At 45.7% G+C, this 13,843-nt stretch overlaps 1 protein-coding gene across 1 annotated transcript; it reads right to left on the minus strand.

Moving 5' to 3' along the window:
* Positions 1-9,987: 9,987 nt before the first annotated feature.
* On the minus strand, positions 9,988-11,016 carry LOC101641007 (proteasome assembly chaperone 3-like). The gene is made up of 2 exons (XM_045291138.1): positions 10,915-11,016; positions 9,988-10,371 (listed from the first exon to the last, which is right to left on the minus strand). The coding sequence occupies exons 1-2, from the start codon at positions 11,014-11,016 to the stop codon at positions 9,988-9,990; spliced, it is 486 nt and encodes a 161-aa protein (XP_045147073.1).
* Positions 11,017-13,843: the final 2,827 nt, after the last annotated feature.

Raw genomic sequence — 13,843 nt, forward strand, 5'->3', positions numbered from 1 at the left:
CTGGAGATGAGGAACAGAGATTGACAAGTGGGATGGTAGAAATAATAGCAATGGTACAGTGATGGGATTTAGAGTTGTGTTGTAAGTGAGACAGAGTGTCTTAGGAGCCTGGACAGATCTTGGGAAGAGGGTGGGGGGAGGGGGAGCTATGCTGGCAGCCACCACCTTGGACAGAAGTGATCACGTAGTATCAACTCAACAGCATTCAATAACAATGCAATGCCAGAAGACACCGAGTGGCATGAAATGTAAATGCCTTGCACACTGAAAGATTGGGGGTTTGAGTGCACCCAGAATGTCTCAGGAAAGAGATCTGGAGAGCTACTTCCAAAACTCAGTCATCGAAAACCCTGTGGAGCACAATTTGACTCTTAACACAAATATGATCGCCATGATTTGGAGCCAATGGGATACCAATGACTGTTTTAGTAGGAGCGCTGGTGGTGTAGTGGATAACATGTTGGGCTGCCAGCTACAAAGTTAGCAGTTCAGAACCACCAACTGCTCCTCAGGAGAAAGAGTAGACTTTCTACTCCAGGAAAGAGTGACAGTCTCAGAGATTCACAAAGGTAATTCTACCCTGTCCTAGAGGGTTGCTATGAGTCAGAAGTGACTCCGTGGCAGTGAGTGAGTGAGTGAGTGAGTGAGTGAGTGAGTGAGTGAGTGAGTGAGTGAATGTTTCAGCAATGTGCCAAGGCCTTGTGTCAGCCATCTGACCCGTAGAGCCTCTCTGCAAGCTAACTTTCCATTGGGAGATGGGGAATAATATCCCTAATGTATAGACAGGAATGACCAAAAGCACACTGTACGTAGGTGTTGGACTTACACTGGTAGTCATAGGTCTTCCTGTGTTCTTTCGCCATCCCATGGTGTCTTCTTCTTCACAATAGGGTGGATATCGCTTGGAAGTCTATGCCACTTGGTTTTTACACCCAAGGGAAACTTCTTTACCAAACATTATTTTAGCAGGCTTATCTTGACCTACAAGGAGCCCTGGTGGCACTGTGGGATAAGTGTTGGGCTGCGAACAGCAAGGCTGACAGTTCAAATCCACCACCTGCTCCCTGGGAGAAAGCTAAGACCCTGATGCTGTATGATTTACCGTCTTGGGTTGTTATGAGTCTGAGTTGACTCTGTGGTAACAGGGCTGGTTTGGTTTGGGTGTCTGTGCCTCCATGGTGGCGGTATGGGTCTGGGAGAGCCTACTTCTCCAAGGTGAATGACTGGGGTTTAAGGTTCGTAGTAAGGGTTGAAGGCATCCATTTGAGCCTGTCTTGAGCCCTTTCTCCTCTAAACCATGACTCCGATGAGTGCCTTTGTGGGCTCGCAGCCCATGTCCCCTTGACACTCCAAGCTGTACCCTAGTGCTAATCATACTGCACTCTCAGCGCTGATTTCTGTTGTCTGTCTCCTGTACTGTTATCATCACCATACCTATAGCGGCTTCAAAATGTTTGTGAAAATATTCCATTATCTTTTGATTCCATCTTCTTTTTAAAAATCATTTTATTGGGCGGTTATACAGCTCTTATCACAATCCATCCATCCATCCACTGTATCAAGCACATTTGTACATTTGTTGCCATCATCATTTTCAAAACATTTTCCTTGGACTTTCTGAAGCCTGCTCATACTCACTGATTTATCATGAGTATCTAAAACAAATCTTCCAAATAGAAGACATTTAAAATTTTATGTTTCACAAATGTCTAAGGTAATCCTTCATCAAGCATACCAGGTCTCATCTGCCCTAATCAAAAGTGACAATCACTGTGTTGTCTGATGTCATAGAAGAGAACAAAATTAGCCAAGAAGACTCAGCGTTTGAGACGAACTATGTCCCCAGTGTCCTTACCACCACTTCTCTGGGATGCTCCCAGATGATCTGACACCCTGCTTTTCAAGAATCACAAGCTCGCAAATAGGAGCACGATCCTCGGAGCTGTTGTTGTTGGACCACTTACTGTACAGATGGTGCTCCGAGAGGTCAGTGACTTGCCAGTGAATCGGGCAGAGCGAGAACCAGAACTTGGATTTCTCACTTCAAGCCAAAGCCCTGTCTCCAATGCCAAGTGGCCTTCCTTCCAGGTGTTGTCTGCTCCAGAGACCTGGACTGGGGCCTGGATCACCCCCTCTGGCAGCCACAGCCAGCTGGAGTCCCTTCCTCCCTGGATCCTGCTAGCAGGAGCCTTGTTTGTTTTCTGATTTTCAATAAACTAGACACCCTATTTACAGACGTCAGAGGGTTTAAGGAGGAGAGAAAATACTGAAACTACTAATCCAAGCCCAGCAGGAAGCAAGCGCAGCCTGCTAGTCCTTGTGCCACGGGAGGGGAAGGGAGGCTAGAGGACCCAGGGTTTCGTCAGGTGCAGGGTCTAGCACAGCCCAGTCTGCACGAAGGGGGAATTATAGGCATAATGTGCCTATAATGTATGGTAAGAAGTTCATACGTTCTAATATTTATTAAGATTACTCAGCACTACTCCCTAAAATAATTTGGTTTAAGGTGGAGTCAAGAATCTCCGTTTCCGCAATCATCTCCGTTTACTGCAGGCCACTCTCTAAGAAGCAAACGAAGCTTGTTTCTTTTGTTTGTTTGTTTACTTTCTAAGCGGATTCATTTAAAAACAGAAGCTTATTTAACTGTGCCATGTATTAGCTGCGTGGCCTTAGGCAATTTATTTCACCTCTTTGAGCCTTAAGTTCCTTTTTTTTAAAAAAATCATTTTATTGTGGGTTCTTAAAATTCCTACAACAATCCATCCATCCATCCATCCATTGTGTCAAGCACATTTGTAGGTATGTTGCCACCATCATTTTCAAAACATTTTCTTTCTACTGGAGCCCTTGGTATTAGCTAATCCCCCCCCCCTCCCTCATGAACCCTTTTTATTATTATTATTATTTGCATGCCTTACACCGAGTGCTATCTCCCTTCACCCATGTTTCTGTTGTTCATCATCCTGGGGGAGGATGCTATATGTCAATCATTGTGATCAGTTCCTCCTTTCGCCCCCCCCACCTTCCCTCCACCCTCATGGTATCATTACTCCCATTATTGTTCCTGAGGGGTTTATCTGTCCTGGATTCCCTCTGTTGCAAGCTCTTATCTGTACCAGTGTACATGCTCTGGTCTAGCCAGATTTGTAAGGTAGAATTGGGATCATGATAGTGGGGGGGAGGACGCATTAAAGAACTAGAGGAAAGTTGTCTGTTTCATCGGTGCTATACTGCACCCTGACTGGCTCGTCTCTTCCTTGTGACCCTTCTGTGAAGGTATGTCCAGTTGTCTACAGATGGGCTTTGGGTCTCCACTCTGCCTTCCCTCTCATTCTTGTCAATAGGGTTTTTTGTTTGGGTCTTTGATGCCTGATACCTGATCCCATCAACACCTCATGATCACACAGGCTGGTGTGCTTCTTCCATGTGGGCTTGGTTGTTTCTCAGCTAGATGGCTGCTTGTTTATCTTCAAGCTTTTAAGACCCCAGATGCTATATCTTTTGATAGCCGGGAAGATGAGCATCACAGCATGCTGGGTTATTAAAACAAAGTGTTCTTGCATTAACGGAGTGCTTGAGTGGAGGCCCAATGTCTAGCTGCTGCGTTAATACTTAACAAATAAATATACGTATAGATTTATTTCCCTATCATTATAGAAAAATATATTTACATATGTATTTGCCTGTATTTAGATCTCTATAAATGTCCCTTGCCTCCTAGTTCTTTCCTCTATTTCCTTTTGTTTTCCTCTTTGTCCCACTATGATGTTTGGCCTTCATTTGGGTTTCGGTAATTCCTCTCAGCTACATTGTCCTTGATCAAGCCCCACCAGACATCTTACACCCTCCTCGCCATGGATTTTAAATCACTTGTTGTTCCCTTGTCCCTGGGTTTGTTGAGCCTTATGTTCCTCATCTGCAAAAGGGCTTAGGAATAATACATTTCTCAGTGGGTTATTGTGAAGATTAAATGAAATGACAAATTGGAAGGGCTTTACATAGATTCTGGTGTATTGTGCTGTGGTTGGATGCTGTTGAGCCTATTCGGACTCTTGGCAACTACATGTGACAAAGGCAGACCTGCCTCATAGGGTTTTCTTGGCTGCAGTCGTTCAGGAAACGGATCAACAGGTCTTTTTCACTGTGAACTGCAAGGTAGTTTGAACCACCAAGCTTTTGGTTAGCAGTCAATGTTTAACTGTTGTGTCACCAGGGGTAATCAACTAAAAATATTATTGATTAATGTAACAAGGGAGAATGTTCTTTTCCAAAAATTTTACAAAAGTATTCCTCATTAAAAAATAGTAAATAATAATAACAACAACAACGGACACATACAATAAGCTTCTGAGCAAGTTCTGGGTCTAGAGTTTTGGGTTTGAGTCAAGAGGAGTGTACGCAGAGCTTCTAAATGCCTGGAAACTTTCCAGGGGCCACTCCCGAGTGGACAATGACCTGAGTGCCAGGACCAGCTTGGGAGTCGGGAATGAGAAGTACAAATTGGGAAAGAGGTTGGCTCTGAAACGATTTGGGAGTATCATAGGTTAAGGAAGCGAGACCAAAAAAGTTTTAATAAACCTGTGAGTTTTATAATGAATCCACATAATGTCTTTTTTTTTATAATGTCTTTTAAAAAACAACTAAAATCACTTATCATTACTTTTGGTTGTCCAACTATACTCTTTCCTATATGACCCTGGGCATAGACCATGCCACATGGATCCCTCGTTCTATTAGAGCTAAATTATGATTTCTCAGAGCTCTACAGAAATCCCTCACTCGATTGTGGAGCTATTAGAAAGCTTTTCTTTGAAGCTTCTTGTACAAAGTGCTTCTTAAGTCCTATCAATAAGTTCAGTGGAGGCCTTGGCAGAGAAGCCTAGGCTTAGCTTAAATAGTTTCTCCAAATATATTAAGGATTTAAAAAAAAAAATCTGTGCATGCATTTTTCCAATCCTCTAGGATAATCCAGAGAAAAATAATGTGGGTCCAGCCAGAAGAGTACAAGCAGGAGCTCAAAATTCAAATTAGGTGTAGAGATTGAGAGCATGGTTCCAGAGACAGATGGTCAGGGTTTCCGTCTTTTCTCTGACACTCAGCTGCCATATGGCCTGGAAAGTTCCTCCACTTTCCCATCTTTAAAATGGAAATAAGAGTATAGCCTCAGCCTCACTCTGTTACTCTGATAATTCAATGAGTAAATAGCTCCAGTACTCAAGACAGTGCCTAAAACATAGCAATTATATTACAAAACTTTATATTAATTAATAACTTTGTTTTAATTGATCAAAGTGATGAAATCATGAAATAAGCTCTCAAGAGAGGCCACATTTTCTGACTTCTCTGGTGATGTCCAGGAAAAAGGGGCGTGGTTAAGACCAAGATTTAGCAAGCCATTTTTCTCATGCCCAAGGATCCATTTAAGATATTAGTGGCCAGCGCTGTGGAGAGAAGCCTGTATAGCCACAACTTTGTGGACAGATGAGCTGGGCTAATGGTCAGAGGAAGGAGTGAGGTTCCTGCATTTTCTGCCCAAGACTGCATTCACCCTACTTCGTTTCTTTCCCTCGAGAGGATTCATCCATGCCCTAGTCAGCAGACCTCGAGGAAAAACGAGCGGAAACGTCTCCAGGCTCTATTTCTACTCTCAGCATTGCTCCATATTATTATTATTGTTATTTCAGCTGATGTTTGAACGTGGAGCTTTCTATTCCTTTTCTACCTCTGAATCTGTCCCCGTAGAATCCTGCCTCTCCCATTCAGACTCACTCAAAGTTTGCTCACTTAAGTTTCCTCTTAATTGTGGCAGCCTTAGTTAATGGGCCTTGGTAGCACCTAAACATCAAATTTTGTCCAGATCGACTCAATCCTTTGAAATGGGAACCGACTATCTACCACTACCTCCCTCCCCCGCTTTCCAAATAAGGGAAGAAAGTGGAACCTGCTTTGAAAAGGTGTCTGCTTCCTGATTGAGACATCCACTTGCTTTGATATCCTAGTAGGACCAGAAAAGCTCTGGTGGCCTCAGGATTGAGGGGCATCCCTTCTCAGACATCCTCACCACTGCAGAGCTTTGAAACCTTTCCACACGCCTCCTCTTCCAGAAAGCCCTCCAGGCACCACACGAAGCAGTGCACAAACTGTGGGGCCTGCTTTCTGGGAACTCAGGCTCAGGAAGTTTGGGATCCCAACCATGTTCATGCCAAGTGGCGGTGGGCAAGTCACAGGAGCTCTTGGCATCTAATATTCCCCTAGGTGGTCACTTCCCCTGGCTCCGTTGCTGCTGCCAAAGGGAATTGCCAAAGCCAGTGTCTCCCGTAAATGCCTCTTTGAAGTGAACACCTGGCATTGCAAGATTGTGAAGGGCATTTCAGTTCATTCTCAGCGTGGGCAGAATCCAAGGTCTCATTAACTCTTTTCTAGGTGGGTTTCAAGATGCTGGAAACATGATCTCATTTGACTGGGGCTGACATGTACCCATAGCCACTTCAGAAGGGTTGTTCCTCGAGACCTAGCTACCCCGCCTCCCCCCTCCGCACTGACTTTACAGTTGGCACCAGGGTACACCGCTATGGGTCTCTTTAGCAGCACTGCATGGAGGAGCTGCGTGGGGGCAGAAGAGTCACTAACAAGCAGCTCACCTGGCCCCGTCCCAAATCCCGAAACCCCAAAGGCAAAGCTGAAGCAGGCCGATTGTTTTCTCTCTCTTGCAGAAAGCAAACACCGTAGCCAGTGACAACTTGTTTGACATTTGAGTTAGTGGTGCTGAAAAGAGGAACGTCCACCCTCGAGGAAGGAATGCTGTTTCTGGGGCTAATTGACTGGCTGACACGTCCCTCCCTCCCTGCCTCCCTCCCTCCTGGGCCTGCCAGGCTGCCTGGCTCGGTTATTTGCTGCGGATGAGAGCCTCAGCAATTTATTGCCACCAGGCCAGGGGAATGCCAAGCTGCCGCTTCTGCAGCTTGCTCACTGGTCTATGGAGTCATTCTCCAGCTCGCCGTGGCTGTGCGATCAAAAGATTGTCTGGCTGTAGAGCTGGAATCAGCTGCTGTAGGCTCTTCAGGAACAATGCATCCTGACTAGGGGCTGGAGAATATGCCAGTGGAAGTCCCGGCAGGGCAACTGTTGAGGCCATTTCTTCTTCTTGGGGGACTAGGGGTCAGATGAATTGTTGGTCTAAGTGATGGGCCACCACGCAACGGGTCACCTGTTGGTCCCTGGAAGCACCACTGTCCTCTCCACGCTGAGCAGGCTGAGACTTTACACTGAGTAGCAGGTCCAGCAGAAAACTCCAGTAAATAGCACGTTCCCATAGTTTCTCTGGCATTGCTTACATGCAAATTCCCTAGGACAGGGTTTGATTAAAATGCAGATTCGGATCAGTAGGTCTAGGATGGGCCCAGAGATTCTTGATTTCTGACAACCTCCTACTTTCAGAGCGATCCGAGCCTGGAACAGTTCTCCTTGGACATCCCTAGAGGCAGCTTTTCCAAACTGCTGAATTCCGTGCCCAAAGAGCGCAAATTCAGATGCAACTACTGTGGCTTGAGCCAGAGGAGAGATTTTTGTTAAATCTCTCTCAAATCCGCTGCCATTGAGTGACTTCTGACTTATAATGACCCCTATAGGGTTTCGAAGGTGGTAAATCTTTATAGGAACAGAGAGCCTGTGGAATGACTGGGTGTTTGGATTGCCAATCTTACAGTTTGCTTGTCCAGTGTGTACAGGACAACAGCACACAGCTCCTTTAAATCACCTCACCGAACGTCCCAAGCTCCACAGCCATTGGATCTAATTTGACCCACGGCAGAACGGCTCCTTAGAATTATCAAGACCAAAAATCTTTAGGGGAGCAGACAGCTTTACCTTTCTCTCAAGGAACAGCTGGTGAGTTTGAACCTCTGACCTGCAGTTATGGATACCACAGCACTACTTAAAAACCACACTCGCTGCCATTGAGTCAGTGCCAACTCTTAGCAACCCTTTTGAACAGGGAAGAACGGCCTGGGAGTTTCTGAGACTATAACACTTTACAGGAGTAGAACATTCCGTCTTTCTCACACAGAGTGGCTGGTGTTTTTGAAATGCTGACCTTGCAATTAGCCCAGCCCTTAGCCACGATGCCACCAGGGCTCCTACAGTATATACCAGGGAGATATAAATACACCCATTCCTTACTTATGGGCATGGTTAGGTTCCAAAAAACAGATTATGCTACATCTGGGCTTTGGGAAAAATAGTCACTGCACTGTCTTCAGCACAGGTATTCCCCCGACTCCCTGCTCGTAAAGCGCTCACGTTGCAGCTCTGGAAGTGCGTGCAGGAGCGAGCGCTCTTCCTCACCATCACAGGGTTGGGAATAGGGTGGCCCGCTGAGAGGGCCTCTCATGGAGCTGCAGCATTGCAGGCACCAGCTAAGAATTGTTCCAAATTGTCATAGGTTGACATGCCAGATATTGCGATAGTCAATAAATGAGGAGCAGGCATAGGCCCAAAGATTTGAATAAACAGCAACTATTTCTAGGAAACAAGCATGAGGAAATATCATAGTAGCTGTCCACGGGAAGAGAAGCTAGAGTTCAAGGGTCATTATTCATTGTATGATCTTCCGAATGGCTTGTACGTTTCCAACAAGTGTTTATGTTAATTTTCCAAAGCATTAAAATTGTGTGTGTGTGAAGTCACTCCTTAGGTGGTTACCGACTGTGCTCATCAGCTTTGGGAAACAGTAACCACGTGACAGGAGCACTGTGGCTAAGCACTTGGATGCTAATGATAAGGCTGGCAGTTCATGACCCCCAGCTGCTCTGTGGAGAAAGATGAGCCAGACTACTTCTATACAGATGCGCGCCTCCGAAACCCTATAGAAAAGTTCTCCTTGACCCTATGAGCTTTGCCATGAGTCAGAGTCCTCTTGACAGCAGTACGTTTTTTTCTTTTCTTCAAAGGAGTAGGTATGTTCATCTGGTGAAGGGAACACTGATTGGGAGCAACGGAAAGGCCAGCCCAGTCTCAGTCACCATCTCATCATGATGTCTTGCAGGTGACTGTTCTAGTCCTCCGTTTTTGAGCATGGGGAGGGACTTCAACTAACTGATTTCTGCAATTCCTTCACACTCAGAAGTATGGGTTCTCCCTGTATGTACACGGAGACTAAAAAGGACAATAGCTATTTATTACCATCCAGTGAGTTTTCCATTTTTTTTCAATATAAATCCATTTACGGGCATACATTCATGGACAAAAAACTGCTCTATGAAAAACCCACTCCATGAATCAGCGGGTTGGAATGGAAGTACTCTGCATGAAACAGCTAACAATGGGGAATGAGACCAAACACACGTATTCCAATGGCCCGGTGCCTTTATGGTGGAGCCTGCATCACCCTCCATGACTGACTCGGAATCCGTGGGTTATAATCAGACAACAGCGGTTCCGGTCGCATTCTGTCGTGTTCAAGGCCTGGAAATGAAATAAAGCCCGGTGAGTGTAATTAACATTCCAGGGTCGCCAGGTCAGTCTATATGAAAGTCAGGTTCCAGTTCCTGGCTCTGGCTCATTAATCTTTTCTCTATCCTTGGTGAGGTATCAAGAATAATTTAGTACTGCTGATAGCATAGAAACTATCTTTTTTTTTTCTTATAAGATATGCTCCATATTTCTTTCTTTCTTTTTTTTACTTTGGAAGATACATTTATTTTTGATTAAAAAGTTTCCTCCCATGACTGGCACTGCAAGTCATACGTGACCAGTCATTTGATTCTCTTATGTGACAACTTGGGCCCTGGTGAGAACCACTTACAGCAGTACCCCTCCCCAGTCACTGCAGAGCGGAGCTGCTGAGAATGCTGGTTCGGCTCACAGGCATTGTTCGAGGCGGCCCCTGCTCTGATTGCAGAGGGAGGGGTCTTCACGTGTCCAGGGGCCTGGGCCTGATCTGGGGCCTGGCGGGCAGTGGTGGCCCCTGGGCTGGCCTTTCAGGTCCCCTCACCACACCTGGCACATCTGGATGACCTCCCGCAGGGCCTTCATGCCCTCCATGCTCTGGTCCTTTACAGCCAAAGCCAGGAGGACGGCTTGGTTCCCGGCTTCTTGAGACACGAATGTCACCAGGTTCTTCGCAAAGACGTGGACCAGAGGCTCATCCTGCCCGAGAAGCACTCTGGTGGTGAGCATGGGCTTGCTGATGTCACTGGCCACCTCACTGGGCTCCAGGGGCACCAGGGTCCCCATCTTCCCAAACTGAGTCACCACCACCAGCATGTGGCTGCTGAAGGCGGTGTACACCACCTGGGTGGGGACCCCACGCAGCATCTCACTCTGCTGTTTGGAGACCACCAGAGGCTGGCCATCCAAGGTGCTGGGCGCCTTCTGTGGCGGCCAGCGTGTGCGATGCGCCCATATTTATTTCTATGAGAGCAATCTCACCAGCCTTCCAAAACAACTTTTGCCATAGAGTGTATTCTGACTCACAGTGACACTATTTCGCCAGAGAAACGACTTACATTCACTCTGAGTCTAAATACAGGTAAAGCTGTATGAGAGTGCTTCCACAAGTTCACGTAAAAAGTCCGTTGTCTTTTAAGTCCCATTTCCATGGACTTTTGGAAGCCCCATTGTATATACCGAGAATAATACAGGTCTCCCCCATTCAAACTCCCCCTTTTCCGAAACTCAGCAGGGTACGTAGGCTTCTAAGGCGAACCTTTACATCATCTGACCATGCTGGAATAGCTGAAGTGGGGAGACGGAGGGACTGGGCCAGAACACACACACACACACACAAAGTTTTGGAAGGAGGGAAAGAAATAAAATTCCATCATAAGAAAGGGAAAGACCTTGCGGAAAGAAAACATCGTTGAAGGAAAATATTATGAGGTCTGTGTTGCTTGGCTCCGGCTTCCGTTTTCATACCTTGTTTCCTTGAAGAAAACCCTCATTTTCCCCCAAGCTGTCTCCTGATTGACTTTCAATTGATATGGTTATTCGATAGCTCCGATCAGTTAATCCTTCCATATGGTTAAAATTAAACCACCAATCCATGCTCATTTTCCCCCTTATGCCTGCTAATTTATTCTGAAGATTATCCTTCCAGCTAAATTACCCTGATTCCTTTTTCCTTGCATCCATATATCCCCCTGGAAACCAAAAGGGTTGTCAGGGAATGGGAGGCTGTTGGAGCACTTCCTTTGTCTTGACTTGCATTCTTTGTGCCTATCTCCCAGATTAGGCCGTAGAGAATGTCTGAAAGCAGCGATTTCACTTTCAGTGACCTCTTAAATTTCCTGTAACCTGGGGACTGGTTACATGAGACCTTGGCAGTGATGGAGGTCTTGCTCTCAGAATTCCCCACTTTCCCCACACCTCCAAGGCTTAGAACAAGACAAATAGTCCTCTGTGTCATCCTGACCCTAAAAGTCAGCTCCATGAAGTTATTTTCTTTCCATTGCCACAGTTCTGGATTCCCCATATCAGTTACCCCCAAATAATCTGACCTGCTCTGCACCCCCAGCCTTCATGTTTAGAATAAACGTCTCTGTTAAATTTAGGCTGTCAAATAAAATTTGTACATAGAGCTGCATTATCTAGAACATCTGGACATCTAACCTCAGCCCTTGCCCAACGACTTGGGTTCACTAATTGACTGGCAGGAACCCAGGATGGGGTGTTTTAGGCACAGTTTGCGTCCTATAAGACCTCCCTTATTAGTGAGTCCTTGCCACCGGACAGCTTCTGAAGTCATAGGCCCTCTAGGTTTTGGACCCCAAAAAGTTGGAATCGTCAGCTGTCAGTTCTGTTGCCTGCTCCCCAGAATGTTCCTTTGTCAGGCAAAGGAAAAAACAACACCCACTGGCGTCAACAGGAGAAGGCCCATTATTGTTGCTCCTTTTCTGACTCTAGTTGTTTTTTTCTCTTTGCCCAAGTTGGCTGCACACAACCAAGGCCCACACAGTACAAGCAAAGATAGGACTCCTGCCCCAAGGGTTGAGAAATCTCATGTTTTCCTCTCTATTTTTATTCCAGTGTACCATGGGTCCTGAAGCCTTGTGCGTCCTGAAACACTTCACTGTGTTGTGTTTAGTAGGAAAGACTTGAGTTTTATGGCTGTGGGTTATGAAAGGCCTCCCCCGCCAACCCCCCTCCACTGCTCCTCCCGGGAAATGTGATGGGTGTGACTGTTACCGATGAGTCCTGCTGGGAAAATACAAACCATGATTCCCTTACGGACTGAGCCATGACTTTTGCGTTTTGGGCCACAGCCTGGTCCTAATTTTGTCCCTCTCTGACTGGCTTTGTTTATTGGCATTAATGTTCCATATTAAAATTTAATATTTAACTTTTGCTTTCAATATTTAATGTTCTGCATCTTACATTTGGATGTCTCCCTTCTGGGAGCGGTCAGCTGCACAGGGTGATGCAAGCGCTAATCCCTTTGACTTCCAGTAAAACGGTCTCCCTCCCCTTCCCTTTCTTTCACGGCGCACCCTCACTCTGCGTTCAGATCCAGCCTGGGAACTACCTGGAGGACAGTTTTGTCTTTTGCTCATGCATTCATTCCACTCACATTTATTGAGTGCCATCCGTGTCAGTTATTATGAAAACTGTTGCTAAGGGCCCACAAGAGAAGAATATGAACTAAGTCCTACCTTGAGGTAGCCAGGGAGAAAAACAAGATGCAGTTAAAGTAACAAATGTAAATGTTTGTGGAAAGTATAGGTAAGGGATAGGGAAGACTAGCCCTGCCGCAGGGCCTGGCGGTGCACTGTGGAAGGAGCAGAAGACCCTCTAAGATCGGGTAGGGGAAGAAGGACATTCGAGGCACGCCTAGCAAAGGTATAATTAGCAGTGATGGTGATGACTTATTTGTGAGATGGGGAGGAAATGATTTATTGCTAGAATGGAGCTGCATGTGGGGGACAGAAGGCATGATGCCAGATGAGTCTAGTGACATAGTTTATTACTTGATTATGAAGGACTGCATAAGCCATAGTAAATAGTTTAATCACTTATTAAATAAATCTGTGAGAGATATTCTCAGCAAGTGACAGTACTGGGAAATTTCTTTTGCAGAATACTATTGGAAAATACCCTTCGTCGTGCAAAGAATCTGGGTCTAAGGCATGGAAAACAGTACTTAGTTTCTTCTAGGTGGGATACAGTAAGCTATTCTTATTTAAGATATGTATCTGTGAGGAATTTAAAATGCAGTTTGAAAAATATGGCAAAGAGCTGGAACCAATGAGAAAGCATTAGACAAAGAATCATTCAGTACTTCGTTGTGTGGTAAGAATGTGAAATTCCTGTGCAAGCAAAGAAGGGAAGCTTTCTAGTCCAGCCATTTTTCTGTTGAAGCCTACATTTCTAAATATTCCTTAATTGATAAAGGTCAACTTCATAGCTCATTGACCCATCAACCACAGAGGGAGTTCTCAGCATCTCAGGTAGCAATCCTCGGATGGTACAAAGACGTAATGTGCTCAGCTGCTACCACCAGGCTGGAGCATTGAAGCCATCCAGAGATGCCTCAGACGAAAGGGCTAGTGACTTACTTTGAACAGTCGGTCAGTGAGAATCTCACTGTGCTCAGTTCCATTCTGAAACACATGGGGTGGCCATGAATTGACGTCTACTCCAAGACAGCTGGTGCTGATGGTAGAGCATCAGACACATAGCAATTAAAGAGAGAACAGAGATAAAGAGGTTGGGAAGACAGAGCTAGAGTTTAGTAACCTGAAGAGAGTGGAGTGAGGAGATCAAGAGACACGTGAATGAGGTGGGACAACTGAAGACCATAGTTGTGTTTCCAATGTGTTTTGAGACGTTGCTAACTGTATTTAATATT

This window comes from Echinops telfairi, unplaced genomic scaffold, assembly GCF_000313985.2.
Source record: "Echinops telfairi isolate 266 unplaced genomic scaffold, ASM31398v2 ScPeMD7_60;HRSCAF=208, whole genome shotgun sequence".
NCBI classification, from domain to species: Eukaryota; Metazoa; Chordata; class Mammalia; order Afrosoricida; family Tenrecidae; genus Echinops; species Echinops telfairi.